Below are 13,415 nucleotides of genomic sequence, written 5' to 3' on the forward strand. Positions count from 1 at the left end.
TGGCCGAGTGGAACATCAACGTTAGCCACCCAGTCAGCCTCCTCAGTCCCACAACCAGTCAGTCAAACGCGTTTCAGCCAGCCGCTCTGCTTTCTTCTTGTCTCTAGTGACAGAACGGATCAAGGATGGATGATTACTCCATAATAACATCCACAGAGAAGAAAAAGGGTTCTTTTTAGTTGGGCCAAGAAAGACTTTGTCATGAAATAAAACTGTGGAGGTTTTAACAAACACTAAAAAACTAAAAAAAGAAGGGAGTGAGGCAGCATTAACTGCTGATGAGTGATTAATGGAGCCGAAAGGAAAGAAAGAAAATATTACAGTTTAGTGTCCCAGCAAATGATTGAGCAGGAGAGCAAGTGAATGAGAAACTGAATCATATATACAGTCAGATTAATGAGCCCAAACAGATGCTGTTCTTAAACAGCACGAGGAGACCGAGCAGTTTATCATTTCCCCCGTCAATGTTTGTTTCAGCCGGGAATTGGACGCAAGCTACAGTAGTCAGGAAAAAGTGAAAGGGAAGTGGTGAGTGTTTGCGTGTGTGCATTAGAGGTAGAAAAGAGCGGGAACGTGCTGGTATGACGGAATGATGGTTCTCCACAGGCTGACAGCCTAATTTCAGCCCCTTTCCTCTGTAAGTGTGTGTGTATTTGTGTGCATTTGACTTGTATGTGAGTGTATGACAGGAAGACAACAATTTGGTCTCATTTGCCATTAAAAAGAGCAGAGCAGTGCAGGGCTCAGGCTCCCCCTTTTCCGCTCAAAGGAGCGAGGAGGAGGTGGCTGAATGAGAGATAACCTGGAGGTTTGAGGAGGCCTGACAAACCTTCTTGAACCCCACCATTGAGGGAAAGACAATAAAACAGGCACATTACAGGTGCAAGGCTGCATGTTTGAAAAGTCTGCACTCCCAAATCTAAGCAGCTGTCGAGATTAACAAACATCCCCAAACGCACTGCTTAACATAGAAACACAATCAAACCCTCTGCCACACACACAAACAGAGCTAGAAACATCTGGTTATAATTACGGCGGAAAGGCAAGCAACAGCTTTTGTTGCCTCTGGTCCTTAAGGGGCGGTGTTTGTGTGTGTTTGTTTGGTGGAACAAGAACAAATGGGAGCATTATAGAGGCAGGGGGCAAAGTAAGAGAGCGACGTGGTTGTTATACTACTACCTGATGATGCTGAAACTATGCGTCAGAGTTAAATATTAGCAGTGCCAGAAGGGTATTGATTAAATTAACACAATGTTGTAAAAACGCAAGTCCATTGCAACAGTTTCCGCTGAATTAACCACCGTGACCAACACTAGCAGTTTGGAAGAAATATCATGCAAACAAATTAGAAACACTTTATTTAGGCAATGAATATTTGGGAGTGACCTACCCCTATGCCTCCGCAGGGTAACTTCACAAACATGGGATTGACCAAACCTGAGGGAGAAGGGAGTCAATTGAGAAATCAGAACAAATACAAGACAGAATGAGAAAAAGGGTTACAGAGTGAAGAGGTAACTTTGTGGACTCTCACACACAAATCAGCACATGACCTCTTAAACTGAGCATTTGACTTTCTGACCTTATCTAACAGTGAGAGTACACAGGGGGATGCTTTAATTTGGCTAGGCAAAGAAAAAAAAGATCCCATTGACCTCACAATCAAGCCTCTCCTTGGGGAGAAGCAAGATTTCAGGCCAGAGAGGGCTCTGTTCAGTCACTGAAAATGGAAATCAGTAAACAGACTAATTTGACTGTACTCCTGTCAAAAGAAATCTGTAATCCTGATCAGTTGGAGTTTGAATCACTTTTTGCAATTGCATTATTTTTCTTGTATGTAGTTCCAGCTGTAAACTTCATCTCACAGAGGACTATCTGATAATTCTCCTGTAATATTAAGAAGATGTCATGGCTACATGGGAAAGGAAAACTGAACTCACCACCAGGGTTTGTGCCATTGTTCTTTAAGTATGTACCGTGCACTCACTCAAACACATACACATTTACACAGACTACCTTGGCTACACCTGCACTTTAAGGCCAGATCTAAGTGACTAAGCAGCCTGTGTGACTTCTGGTTTAACAGCTTCAGCAGGTCCTCATCTTATTGTTATACATCCACCACTTTATTAGACTGGACATTTTGTTATGACATGGTTTGAGCATTAAAGCAAATTCCTTTAACAGACACTGCAGATTCATGTTGTTGGAGAAGTTAGCCTTTATAATTTCACAGTTACTGAAGACTCAATGTTGCATGTTTACATGTAAACTGAGCCTGTGCCCAATATGTCATGCCCTGTGAAACATATGCTGCTACTACAGGAAGTTCAACTGCAATTAGTTTTAATGTTAAAACTTCCCTAGTATATTACCATAAACTTGTGGTAAATCTATACGGAAGGTTGGGATACATGTCTTACAGTCTAGTTTCTGCCGCAGTGGGTTAGTTCCATACAGTAAGGCGTGGGTCTCAGAGTGGACTGTTTGTAACTCCTCCAGTGAGGCCTTCCTACCACGGATACACTGGAAGAAAACGAGAAACAGAGTAGAGAGACAGAACTTTTGATGTTCATGTTAAGCAGGGGGTGGTAGAAGTTACAATGTGTGAACTTCAGGATACCAAATAATAAAAAGCAGTGCATGTAAAAATTCCAAATTATATCTGGATGTCAAAGTAATAATGGAAGACTTTCAAAACATCAACATCCAAGTGTGCCGTTTTATGTCCAGATAATGGCTTAACACTGCCCCCTCGTGGTTGTATTAAAACCTGCAACTTTGTCAGTTTCTGACTTTATATCTCAAAAATATTTTCATTTTAAAGCCTCTTATAAGATTTCTATAAAATAAAACATCAACATTTTCTTTCAAACAGTAACAATGATTAATTATGATGCAATGTGCCTGCAATAAAAAGTTAATTTTACATACAGCTCAGCAACATTATATGCCCAAAAAAAAGAGGTCAGTGGACCACCTGAATATATTCAGGTTTTTCCATTAAAAGATTTCTTCTTCCATTATGTTACAGGTGTATTCCAAGATAAAAGTTCCAGGATTCAGCGGGCTCAAATGGTGAGAGAGTGGTTCAGGGAACATGAGACTTGATTTTCACTCATGGCCACCACTGAATCCAGAGCTTAACCCCACTGAGAACCAGAATCAGACTTTAGGTAGCGGTTCAACTCTCCCATCAATAATGCAAGATCTGGGTAAAATGTTAATGCCACTCTGGACAGAAATTAAGTCTTTGATATGCATGCGTTTATCCAAACAGTGGCATGGCAAAAGCTTAAGGTGGTGTATATTCATCATGACAGATTGCACACAGATTTAAGTAAACGCAGTATGTGACTTCTGAGGTTAATTGGCAGCATATGTTTGTTTTGTTTTTTTCCCCCTCCTTTTAATTTCATATAACCAAACTGAACAATTTTGTTTATGTCTATCACAAAAAGAAAATATATATGAATACTTTTGTAATGAACTAAATTACCTTAAATCTATATCATAACAGTTTTTTTTTAAAGTGACATATGTGTGGTCACTGGTGTTTGGCCTGCATGTGTGCTCTCATGCTGTGTGAACTCAGATGTAATCCGAGTCAGTTTGGCGTGCTCAGCTCATTTTGCGCCCTGTGCCATTGTTGCACCTGAGTGTATGAACAGCTTGTGTGATGATGAGATAATTGATCAGGAGTTTTTTGCATTTCCTCCCCCAAAATGAATGATTTTGGAAATGACATTGTTTTTAAATTACACAGCCAGATTATCATCTTAAAGGTGACTTTTGAAGCTGGAAATTATTTGATAAAACAGCAGCAATGTTTGTAGTTTCTTTTTTTTTTCCTGACAAAGGAACATGGGTTCCTACTGCCTTGGCCTTACCTCACAGTGTGCCCTGAGGCCTGTTTCCTGCAGTCGGGACCAGATACTCTGAATGCGGCCAGCATGCTCTGGATGACTAGTGGTGTTACCACAGATACACTGATGTTTCTGCATCAGAGAGTCGTACACTAGACCTGCAAAAGTTACAAACATGCACAAAATGGGTCATTTTACATGGCTGACCACAAGGAAAGGAACAGCTGTACCAAGAAGTCTCCTGTAATCACACTCTGAGACAAGATGTATTTATATGTTGGTGAATCTGTTGAGTAATTCTGCACACACAAGTCAAAAGCACCATCTAATATTTAGCTGCGATAAATGTAAGAATTCAAGTATGAATATGTAATTCAACATACCTGTAGTAAATTGGTGCTTGGCCGGAGGCTCCTGAATGACCATGGGGAAGGAGGCAGAGGCTGGAGATGACTGAGCCCTGGACAGAGGCCGGTGTCCAGCAATACTGACATTTAACCCTGCTGCTTCCATGGAGGCTCGGTAGTTCCTCAACTGGTGGATACGCTGCTGCTCTAACAGCAGCGCCTGCTGCTCTCAGACAAACACACACAGCAATACGTGCTGCATAACAGTTGGACTGCAATATAATGATCATTCCAGAAGATGGCACCAAACCCTTGCATGTTTAAAAGTGCTCTACTAAATTATAGAGTAAACTTCAACAAAATCAGTGTTTCCACTGGATTCATTTTCTGTTATGAAGAGGAAGCAGCAGAAATACAGCTTATGAGTTATTCATGTGAGTCTTCAGTTAATCATATGATGGTTTTACTTAAGGATAGTGTTTATCAATCACATTATTCTCAGCTTCATTAACTTTGTATTGGCTGACTTGTGTGATTACAAAAGAAGCTGCCTGAACCACTTGACAATTATGACCTCATGCTTACAAAAGAGAAAAAAAAGAAAAGGTAGTATGGGCGCCATGGCGACAGTGAGAGGAGTGCCTGATTGAATTTGGCTGAGCAGACAGCAGGGATGGGATGGGCATATGAGGACACAGTGTCCTGACTGTGGGTAAATGTGGCCACAAAAACTGAGTGTGAGCAACATACAGCTAAAGGAGGTACGTTGTTTACATCCATAGACAAATAACGCAAAATTAGAAACCCTGATTACTGTGTAATAGAGCATTTTTCTGTCGGTGTATACTATTTGTATTGAATACTTGCTTAAGTTCTGCTAGAGATTACCTTGAAGAAAGTATTTATCCTAGCCAATTCTAATAAGTTCACTATTCTTCTCTGTTCGTGTGTTTTGTATGACATGGATAAAAAAAATAATGTAGCTATAATTATGTTGGAAAGTGGGCTGATCAGATCGTCGGGAAGACAGGCAGATGGGATGAAGAGGGTACTGTTTCAGCCAATAACTAACAGCTCCATCTGTCACCACCACAGTTACTACAATTGTCTCTGTAAGGGTTTTCTGGTGCAAAATAATCCACCAAAATAACTAGTCACTGTCAGTTTTCACCATCATGCACGGTGATACACAATGAGATAATCATACACGGCTGAACTGGGTGCCACCTTTAAGTGCATAAAGGAATAAAAGCAGACTTTTCTTCTTCCTTCTTAGCTAATTTTACACTGCTGTGGTGAAATCAGATTGGACTTGTGGAATCTGTTCTATAACTGACTCAGATTTTATACCACTTCCATCAACCATTCTTTTTATCTAACAGCTTTTTATCTAACACCCTCTTCAAGCACATTCTTCTGTGTATCTTTTTTCCACCTAACCTGAGGTGTTTGTTTGCTACACAGACATATTTGAGTCTGGCCATGGAAAGTGCTCAGGCTTCAAACACCATGCTCCTCTTGTTGCCTCTGTTGACTGTTGTAACCCTGAAAAATTAACCACATCTGCCATCATAGGATGCTAAATGGTCCAAACTACTGTGCCTTGGCAGCAAACACATAGCCGCAGACCTGGCAGGATGGATTCTCTCCTGACAGATTTTCTCTTCCTTCTCTTTTTTTCCCCTTCATTAATCAATACGCTCATCTACCTCCACTTCAACCTGCCCCTGTCCTTCACCTGCTCCCCAGTCCAAACCCTTACCTGTTTGAACACAAAGTCCTGCTCTGCCTGTCTCTCCCTCTGTTCCCCGTCTTCCTGCTCTTGAGGGTCTGGAGGTTCCTGCTTGATGACCAGCCCCCGCAGCAAACCAGCCTCCTGCACAGAAGTGGAGGAGGATGATGACGAGGATGAGGAGAGTCCCTGGTGCTCTCTGAGCTCCTCTTCTGTCTCTTCTGGGTGACTCTGATGCTGCCTGCCTGCCACTGAGGCACTGGAACCTGCAGCCGAGACCTGATCACCGGGCTTGGACATCATCTGGAGGATAACGAAAAAAAGTAGTCAGGTTAAATATGTGTCAGAGCGTCATCATGGGTGGAGGTCTGATTTAAACATGGTGCACTTTCAGATCGAAACTAAATATTAGGGAATTAACTGAAATAATTTGTTACACAAAATAAAAAAGAAAATGACTCCAGTGAGTAAAAAGAGAACTTCACCTTCAAAAACATGAATGGAAGGGAAAAATCTTTTCAACTGAGAGAACAACTGAGACAGCAACATATGAAGGGAGGCAAACAGCCTCTCTTTAACAACTGTGTGTCCACCAAAGATGTTTTCATTCCAAAAATAACTGAACAGGCAAAGTACAAAAAACAATGTAAAAGACCTTAAGTTTAACCAAACAAAAGCCAACATTAACCAGTCCTTACTTTTTGTACACACAAAGATAAACTGAGCTGTACTCTGAACGCTGAGGCCAGAAATATACTCGCTGTTTGACCACACGCTCATGCAGGTGACTGGTTCCATCATGGGCATAATTGTACACCATGACCTTCACCAGAGTGTTGGACTTGGGAGCACACCAGAGAACTCATTTTTGCAGGGTGGAAACAATGAATATGGCAACAACAGAGGAGGTTAGTCTATGGTTGACGTTTAAATCACAACAGAGAATGTGACAGCTGCAGTATCATCGATAGTTTTAAGGCCCCCAAAAATCAAGGAAGTCAAAAATCAGGTCACATTTGTCCCAACACTGCCTCTAGTGTTCATCTGCATTTTGTATCTTGTGTACATGTAGCACTGATTTCTAAGGACATGCACAACATATTGTCAGCATAAAAATTGGTGGCATGAGGCAGTCTTTATGTGCACCTGAAAGCATAATTAAAAGCATGTATTTCTGGCCTGAGTGGTTATTTTTGACAGAATGCCTATAAGTACAAGTAATTTAAACAGCTAAGGTCATTGTGCCTAAACTAGTCAGAGAAAAGAAAAACTGAGCTAAGCGCACATGGGGAAAGATTGAGGGGCGACTTTTGTAATCTTGTTGTGGCAGCTGTCCCTGTCGCTGTCGTCAAAGACCTCAACCTTGATGTGCAGGTCATGATTGGAGTGGATCACTGCTTGTGCATAGGACACGCGCACACACACACGCACGCATACATCCACACACACACACAGCCACACACACACACACGGCTGGCATAGGGCCCAGGGAACAGTCCATTGACGTCAGAGAACAGGCTCTTGCCTCATCTCAGTCCCTCTTCTCCAAACAAACTCAAAAACACCCAACCAATCCTGCTGCACTGATTCTCCCTCTTCTTTTCTTTCATGTTTTGTTCCTTTCCCTTTTTCTACCCCTTCTTTTTAAGAGGGAATAGTTGCTGGGATATGAACCATGAGAGGGACTAGGCACTAAATAAGCCTGTTAAATCAGCAGGAAGATGAGAGGAGCATACAGTGGAAAGAGAAGGTGATTGTATACACAAACACTTGACACTTGTTGACTCAATGCATCTGCCCCTGTCTTGCATGCAGGAACTTGAATCACAATATTATGTGAGTGTATCACAGTACTGCCTTGGCTGTCGCAAGTAATTAATGGCAGAAAGCAGGTTCAGGCTGGAACTGTTCCAGGAATCTTTCACTTCTTTCTTTGCTGCCAATTTGACTGCTTCAGCCCAATTTTACACTTTCAGGAAGGACCCAGGTTCATTTCTGGCTTGACTAAAATGTGACCACGGAAGTGAAGAAAGGCTGCTGCTGAGTTGTGTTTTACAAGTTTAGTGGGCTAAAAAATGTAAATAAAAATAATATACAAATGAGGAATTGAAGATAAAAGATAAAAAAGTTTGTTACACCGGTACAAATTAAATCTAATGATCACAATCACTATCATAAGTGGAACTAATGGACAAGTTGGGAATTGAATTCCACATCTGTATAATGAAAACTCTGAAGGAATCACAAAGTGGGCACAAGAGTAGTGTCACCAGTTCAGAATCTGACCACTGTGAAATATGGTCAGTCATCTTCAGTTGCTCAGGTTTGGTGCTAAACTAGCCTGAAAAGTGTTTTCAAAGAAACCTCATGATAGAAGAGAAAAGTTAACCATTTTTACATCATCTGGGAGGAAGAAGACGTTACAGTGCCTTGGATGACATTCCCTTACAGAAGCATGAAACTGAGAAAAGCCTCCAAAATGATGCTGCACTTCATTGGAACATCCTGAAAGCCAACACTGCACTGACCAATACACCAGATCATGTTTGTAGACTGGAGTGGCCTTTTTCAAGGCAGGTGAAGAACTAGCAGACCGATTTAGGGCTGATCTCAAATATTTGTGTAAAGATGTCAATAATTGAGTATTTTCTTGGGACATAAAAACATTTTGTAAGGCCAAAGTGATAATCAACTAATACTAACCAGGTAATCCTGGGTTAAAGTGTTCGAGAGAGTAGGAAAAGTGAGAGGATGCAGGGATGCTGACCTTTGACCATCAAAACCTTAAATTTAACCAAAATTATTTTTAAAAATGATTAGAAATATCACGTGTTCACAAAAATTGGATGGGCAGGAGGATGTAAGAGATACGCACAAGTCAGTCAAAAGACTTGTTGTGCAAGAAACAACAACTGCACCAAACATCTAAGAGAATATTAGAAATCCATTTGTGCTCATGAGTCAGCTTTTACCAAGTGATATTTAAAATGATGATCTTGAATTTGCAGTTTCACAGAAAGATTACACATAATAGCATTACATAAAACAGGTAATTTAGGTAAAATTGTAATCTATAACTGAGCTCTTTATATAATACATAAAGTCCACAGGCTTATGCCTATCCTTTATCTCTCAACAGTAACTTCTTCAACTCGTCTCACGTACATCTTCTGAAAAGCATGCTGTGTATGTCTCGTTTAACAGTGAGTTGGTATAAAAAGCAGGCGATGACTCCAGCCTGCCCACACTGCATTTAAGGACACACAAACAGTACTGCGCTGTTGTAACTTCAAGTGTTAGATGCAGATGACCTTGGTGATCCAAACAGAGACTTGGGGCATGTGTTTGGAGGAATTCACCTAACACTGGTAGTAATTCACATTTTCACATGTATGGTTTTCATGTATAGAGATCATTAATGTATTTGTATGCAATGTGTATAATGTATTTAAATCCCAACAAGGATTATCTGAGAGAGGACCAAAGCCAATCTGTGCATCAATTAAAAAACAAAAGGAAAAAAACGCATTTATCTGGTGCCGATGGTCCTTGACCAACATTAAAACATAACAGACTATTTTAAGTAGCAAGTAATATTGAATCAGAATTTGAGGATGACTGCAAGTGTCTGTCATCCAAGATACAATAACGTTTGCTTGGTTACAGAGAGACAGGCCAGGCTCCCAGGAATGTCCTATGAACTTCAACACAGCCAGGCTTTCCGTGAGTTCGCTGCTCAAGAAACGTGAACACTTTTTCAGAGAGAAGAGATATTACAACAGTGATTCTGGGCTTTGTAAACCACATTTTTCTATTTAGGCTCTGTGTACACACATAAAAAGGAGTGTTTTACACATCCTATGCTTATTCAGCACAAAATACTGCTGACACAGGATGGTTGAGCAGGGTGGTGTAAAAATATAGAAATCATTAAGATGCTGCAATTAAGACATTGAGATTGATCAGAGAACGATTGCACAAAGTGGTGAGTTATAGTCTGCCTGCTGTCTGTGTCAAGCTGCACAAAGCTCTTAAACTTCTAACTCAATACTCAAGAAGTGCATTCAACTCAAAATTTTCTTATGATAGCCTAACATGGGAATAATCTTAGTATCAGACCAGATCAAAGTGACTGCCTCAAACCTAATTTATCAAATAGTCTGTAAATTCATTTTAAATTTACCAATTTTTAAATCTGCTTGGTCTAACATCAGATGTATATAACAGATGTTTCAGTCAATAGAGACAAATAAAAAAAAATGGCCAAAGAACTACGTCATACATTAAATGTTTAAAAGATGTCACTGTATTATGGTTTAATTTGGGGATTTGAGTGGCAGCGTTTGATCAATGTTGATTTTCTGTATGTTATTCGATTAGTTGATCAATCAATGTGGTTAATGCCAGACATCATCAGAGATTCAATAGTTCTGCGTGACAATATTTAGCTGTGTTTCAGTCTAAAGTTGCTGTCTGGGATATCATCAGGAACAGCACAAAGCTCTTTACAGACACTTTAATCTGAAACTCTGAACATGAACTGCTCCAGAGCAGCATCAGTTACAGCAGTAATTATCAGGAAAAAATAGTCAACTTTGTGACACTGAAAACTGACTTTCAGGTCAACATAGCTCGCTAAGGCACTGATCTCGATTTCAGCCCCCTGCCCTTTGAGTGCCCGATGAATATCATGGAAAGATTATACTATGTAATACAACCAGTTAAATAGTATCTACTCATGTTCAAGAGCAGCAAGAATACCTATATGTGCATGCAAACAGATGGCGCAAATTGTTGCCAACGATAAACAATTGATTCAACTGCTACAGTCACAGGTAACAACAAAAAACGCTCTGCTGGACCATTTAGCATTTTCTTAATGCACATGATAATAAATAGGAGAATTCTGCTTTGTGCATCTATTTATTATATTTACAATAGAACGTAGAGAACATGTTGAAAGTGAGATATCTTACTTTTTATGAAAATAATCACTCATCTTGATTTTGATAGCAGCAACATGTCTCAAAAAAATTGGGACGGGGGAAACAAAAGTCGGGAAAAGTAAGGCGTACTAAAAAGGAAAAGCTGGAGGAACACATCACAACTAATTAGGTTACCAGTACTAAGCAACAGCTCAGTAACATGATTAGGTATCAAAATAGCATCTTAGAGAAGGTCCAGTAATCTGCAAAAAAAGACTACAATGAGCAAACAAGCAATTTTTTTCCCCTGGAAATCATGGACACTGTGTCTTCTGAACTAAAGAGGACAGGGACCGTTTGCCTTGTTATCAACACTCAGTTCAAAGGCCTACATCTCTGATGACATGGGGGTGCATTAGTGCCAGTGGAACTGGCACCTCTCACATTTGGAATTTTTTAGGGAAGGCCTTGCATATTTCAGCAAGACAATGCTGAGGTGCAAACTGCTGCTATTAAAATAGCATGGACTTGTCCGTATCCGGTCCAGACCTTTCACCAACTGAAAACACCAACTGGTGCATCAATAAACCCAAAATACAACAACCAGGACCGTTGAGCATATAGAATCCTATATCAGAAAAGAATGGGACAAAATTCCTCTCTCAAACTTCCAGCAACTGGTCTCCTCAGTTCCCAGACGTTTACAGACTGTTGTTAAAAGACGAGGGGGTGCTACATCGTGGCTAACATGGTCCTGTCCCAACTTTTTTGAGACCTGCTGCTGCCATAAAATTCAACATGATCTAAAACTTTTTCATGATATTGTAAAATGTCTCACTTTTAACAGTTGCCATGTTTCTGTGTTCTTTTGAGAATGAATTAAATGGATTTATGTGATTTGCAAATTTGGTATTTATTAGAAAAAAAAAGATAAAATAGTCCAACTGTTTTTTAGTCAAGTTTATAACACACAAAATAAATCACTGACTCAAAGCAGACCAAAAGCAAACATTGCATTTTCAACTCCAAACTGCATTGTGTACTAATGTTTATGCTTAGGACCCAACTGAATGCCTGTATGAATGAACCTGAATGCCTTAAATGTCTTAACTAAAATGCCATTTAAATAAAAAGGCCTGTGATTTGACTCAATGAATTAGGGAACAGATCCTTTTATACATGCACAACACACTTTCTAGTATGTGCTCAGAGCAGGAATCTAATTATACTGCTGCTGATTTTAAAAGCATTTTTACATGAATAACAGCATTCAATTTTTTTCGTTTCAATAAAGTAGCTGCGCCTACAACATAAAGCAATGCAAATACCATCATAAAATAGCACATGATTTTATAACAATTATGTCACAAAAGCTATTTTTCTAATTATAAGTTGTATGAGCACAACTTTAAAACTAAATGAAAACAACCTGTTTGCACTCAAGCGTGACTTACTTAGTTGGACCCACAACAACCTGCAGTCGGGAATCAGAGGGACATGGCTGCAGCCAAACAACACCAGAACATTCACCATATTCCTTTAGGAACAAATGCATGTAAAAACACAACCGACCATCTCCATCTCCAGAATGACCCCATAACAAAGCAAGTCCCCACATCACCTAGCACACACACTTCCACAGTGAGTCACATTTCCTGCGTGAGCATATATGGAGGCAGCTCTCTCTCGTGCACAGTTGCTAGGGTGACAGGGAGCAGGAGGGACACAGGAACACAGACGATAAAAACTGGCTAAAAGACTGTTTGAAGGCTGATTCATCCTGCTCTTCCAGATCAGATAGAATTCTTACATGTGAACCACATAAGTCTCGTATAGATGGACAAAAGCATCTATTACTCAAATATACTTTTACATATTTGTACCCATGCACATACATATTCCTGGTTGGTTGCAGCAAGAGTTTAAATATTCCTTTGACACTGTTCGCGTGTGCATTTTGTGGTACCTTGTTCATGATGTGTTGCTGCTGCTGCTGTTGGAAGAGTTGTTTGTGCTTCTCCAGGAACTGCTGGTGCTGCTGTTGGACGACCAACTGCTGCAGGGCCTGAGCCTGTCCACACGGCTGCTGAGGCAGAGGGGCCGACTGGGTTCTCCCCAGGGGACGGTGGCCCCGCACAAGCTTGGAGACAGTGGGTGACGGTAGTGGAAGGCCACCCAAACCAACTGTTGAGTAATTGAAGAAAATCATTGCAAGCATCCGCAGGGGGTTGTCTCTGTTATTAAGTTATTCTTAGTCACTCTTTTTCTATCTATTCACGTGTGTACCCTTTACACCTGCTAAAAATGAAACACTTTTTTCTCATCTAAAAAGTCTGAATATTTTTGTGTGTTTTAAAGACCAAATTCACATAATCCGTAGTTCTTATTGTTACCATCACAATACTAAATGTGCACAGAGGTCCCATCATCATCCCAGGACGTTTTCTTTTAGGCTACGGTTAAAGCCAACTGGAGACTTGACAATGGGCTGCTGTCACTTTTACCAACCCAACATAAACAGTACATTTCAGCTACCTTGTACAGA

General features: G+C 40.3%; 1 protein-coding gene and 1 long non-coding RNA gene across 4 annotated transcripts in view; one reads left to right on the forward strand and one right to left on the reverse strand.

Moving 5' to 3' along the window:
• hdac4 (histone deacetylase 4) overlaps nt 1-13,415 on the reverse strand; it is a 128,783-nt gene that overhangs the window by 28,633 nt on the left and 86,735 nt on the right. For all 3 annotated transcript variants that reach the window (XM_072397852.1, XM_072397850.1, XM_072397851.1), the window contains 6 exons: nt 12,837-13,054; nt 5,976-6,248; nt 4,250-4,436; nt 3,891-4,024; nt 2,424-2,526; nt 1,391-1,437 (listed from right to left, as the gene is read on the reverse strand). In XM_072397852.1, the coding sequence (XP_072253953.1) occupies nt 1,391-1,437; nt 2,424-2,526; nt 3,891-4,024; nt 4,250-4,436; nt 5,976-6,248; nt 12,837-13,054 (962 nt within the window). The remainder of the gene's footprint in view (nt 1-1,390; nt 1,438-2,423; nt 2,527-3,890; nt 4,025-4,249; nt 4,437-5,975; nt 6,249-12,836; nt 13,055-13,415) is intronic.
• On the forward strand, nt 6,244-7,992 carry LOC140320089 (uncharacterized). Its single transcript, XR_011918007.1, has 3 exons — nt 6,244-6,853; nt 7,595-7,695; nt 7,922-7,992. It is a non-coding gene; the product is annotated as an uncharacterized lncRNA (long non-coding RNA).

Source organism: Leuresthes tenuis, unplaced genomic scaffold (genome assembly GCF_036924035.1).
Source record: "Leuresthes tenuis unplaced genomic scaffold, fLeuTen1.0.hap1 SCAF_12, whole genome shotgun sequence".
Lineage (NCBI taxonomy): Eukaryota > Metazoa > Chordata > Actinopteri > Atheriniformes > Atherinopsidae > Leuresthes > Leuresthes tenuis.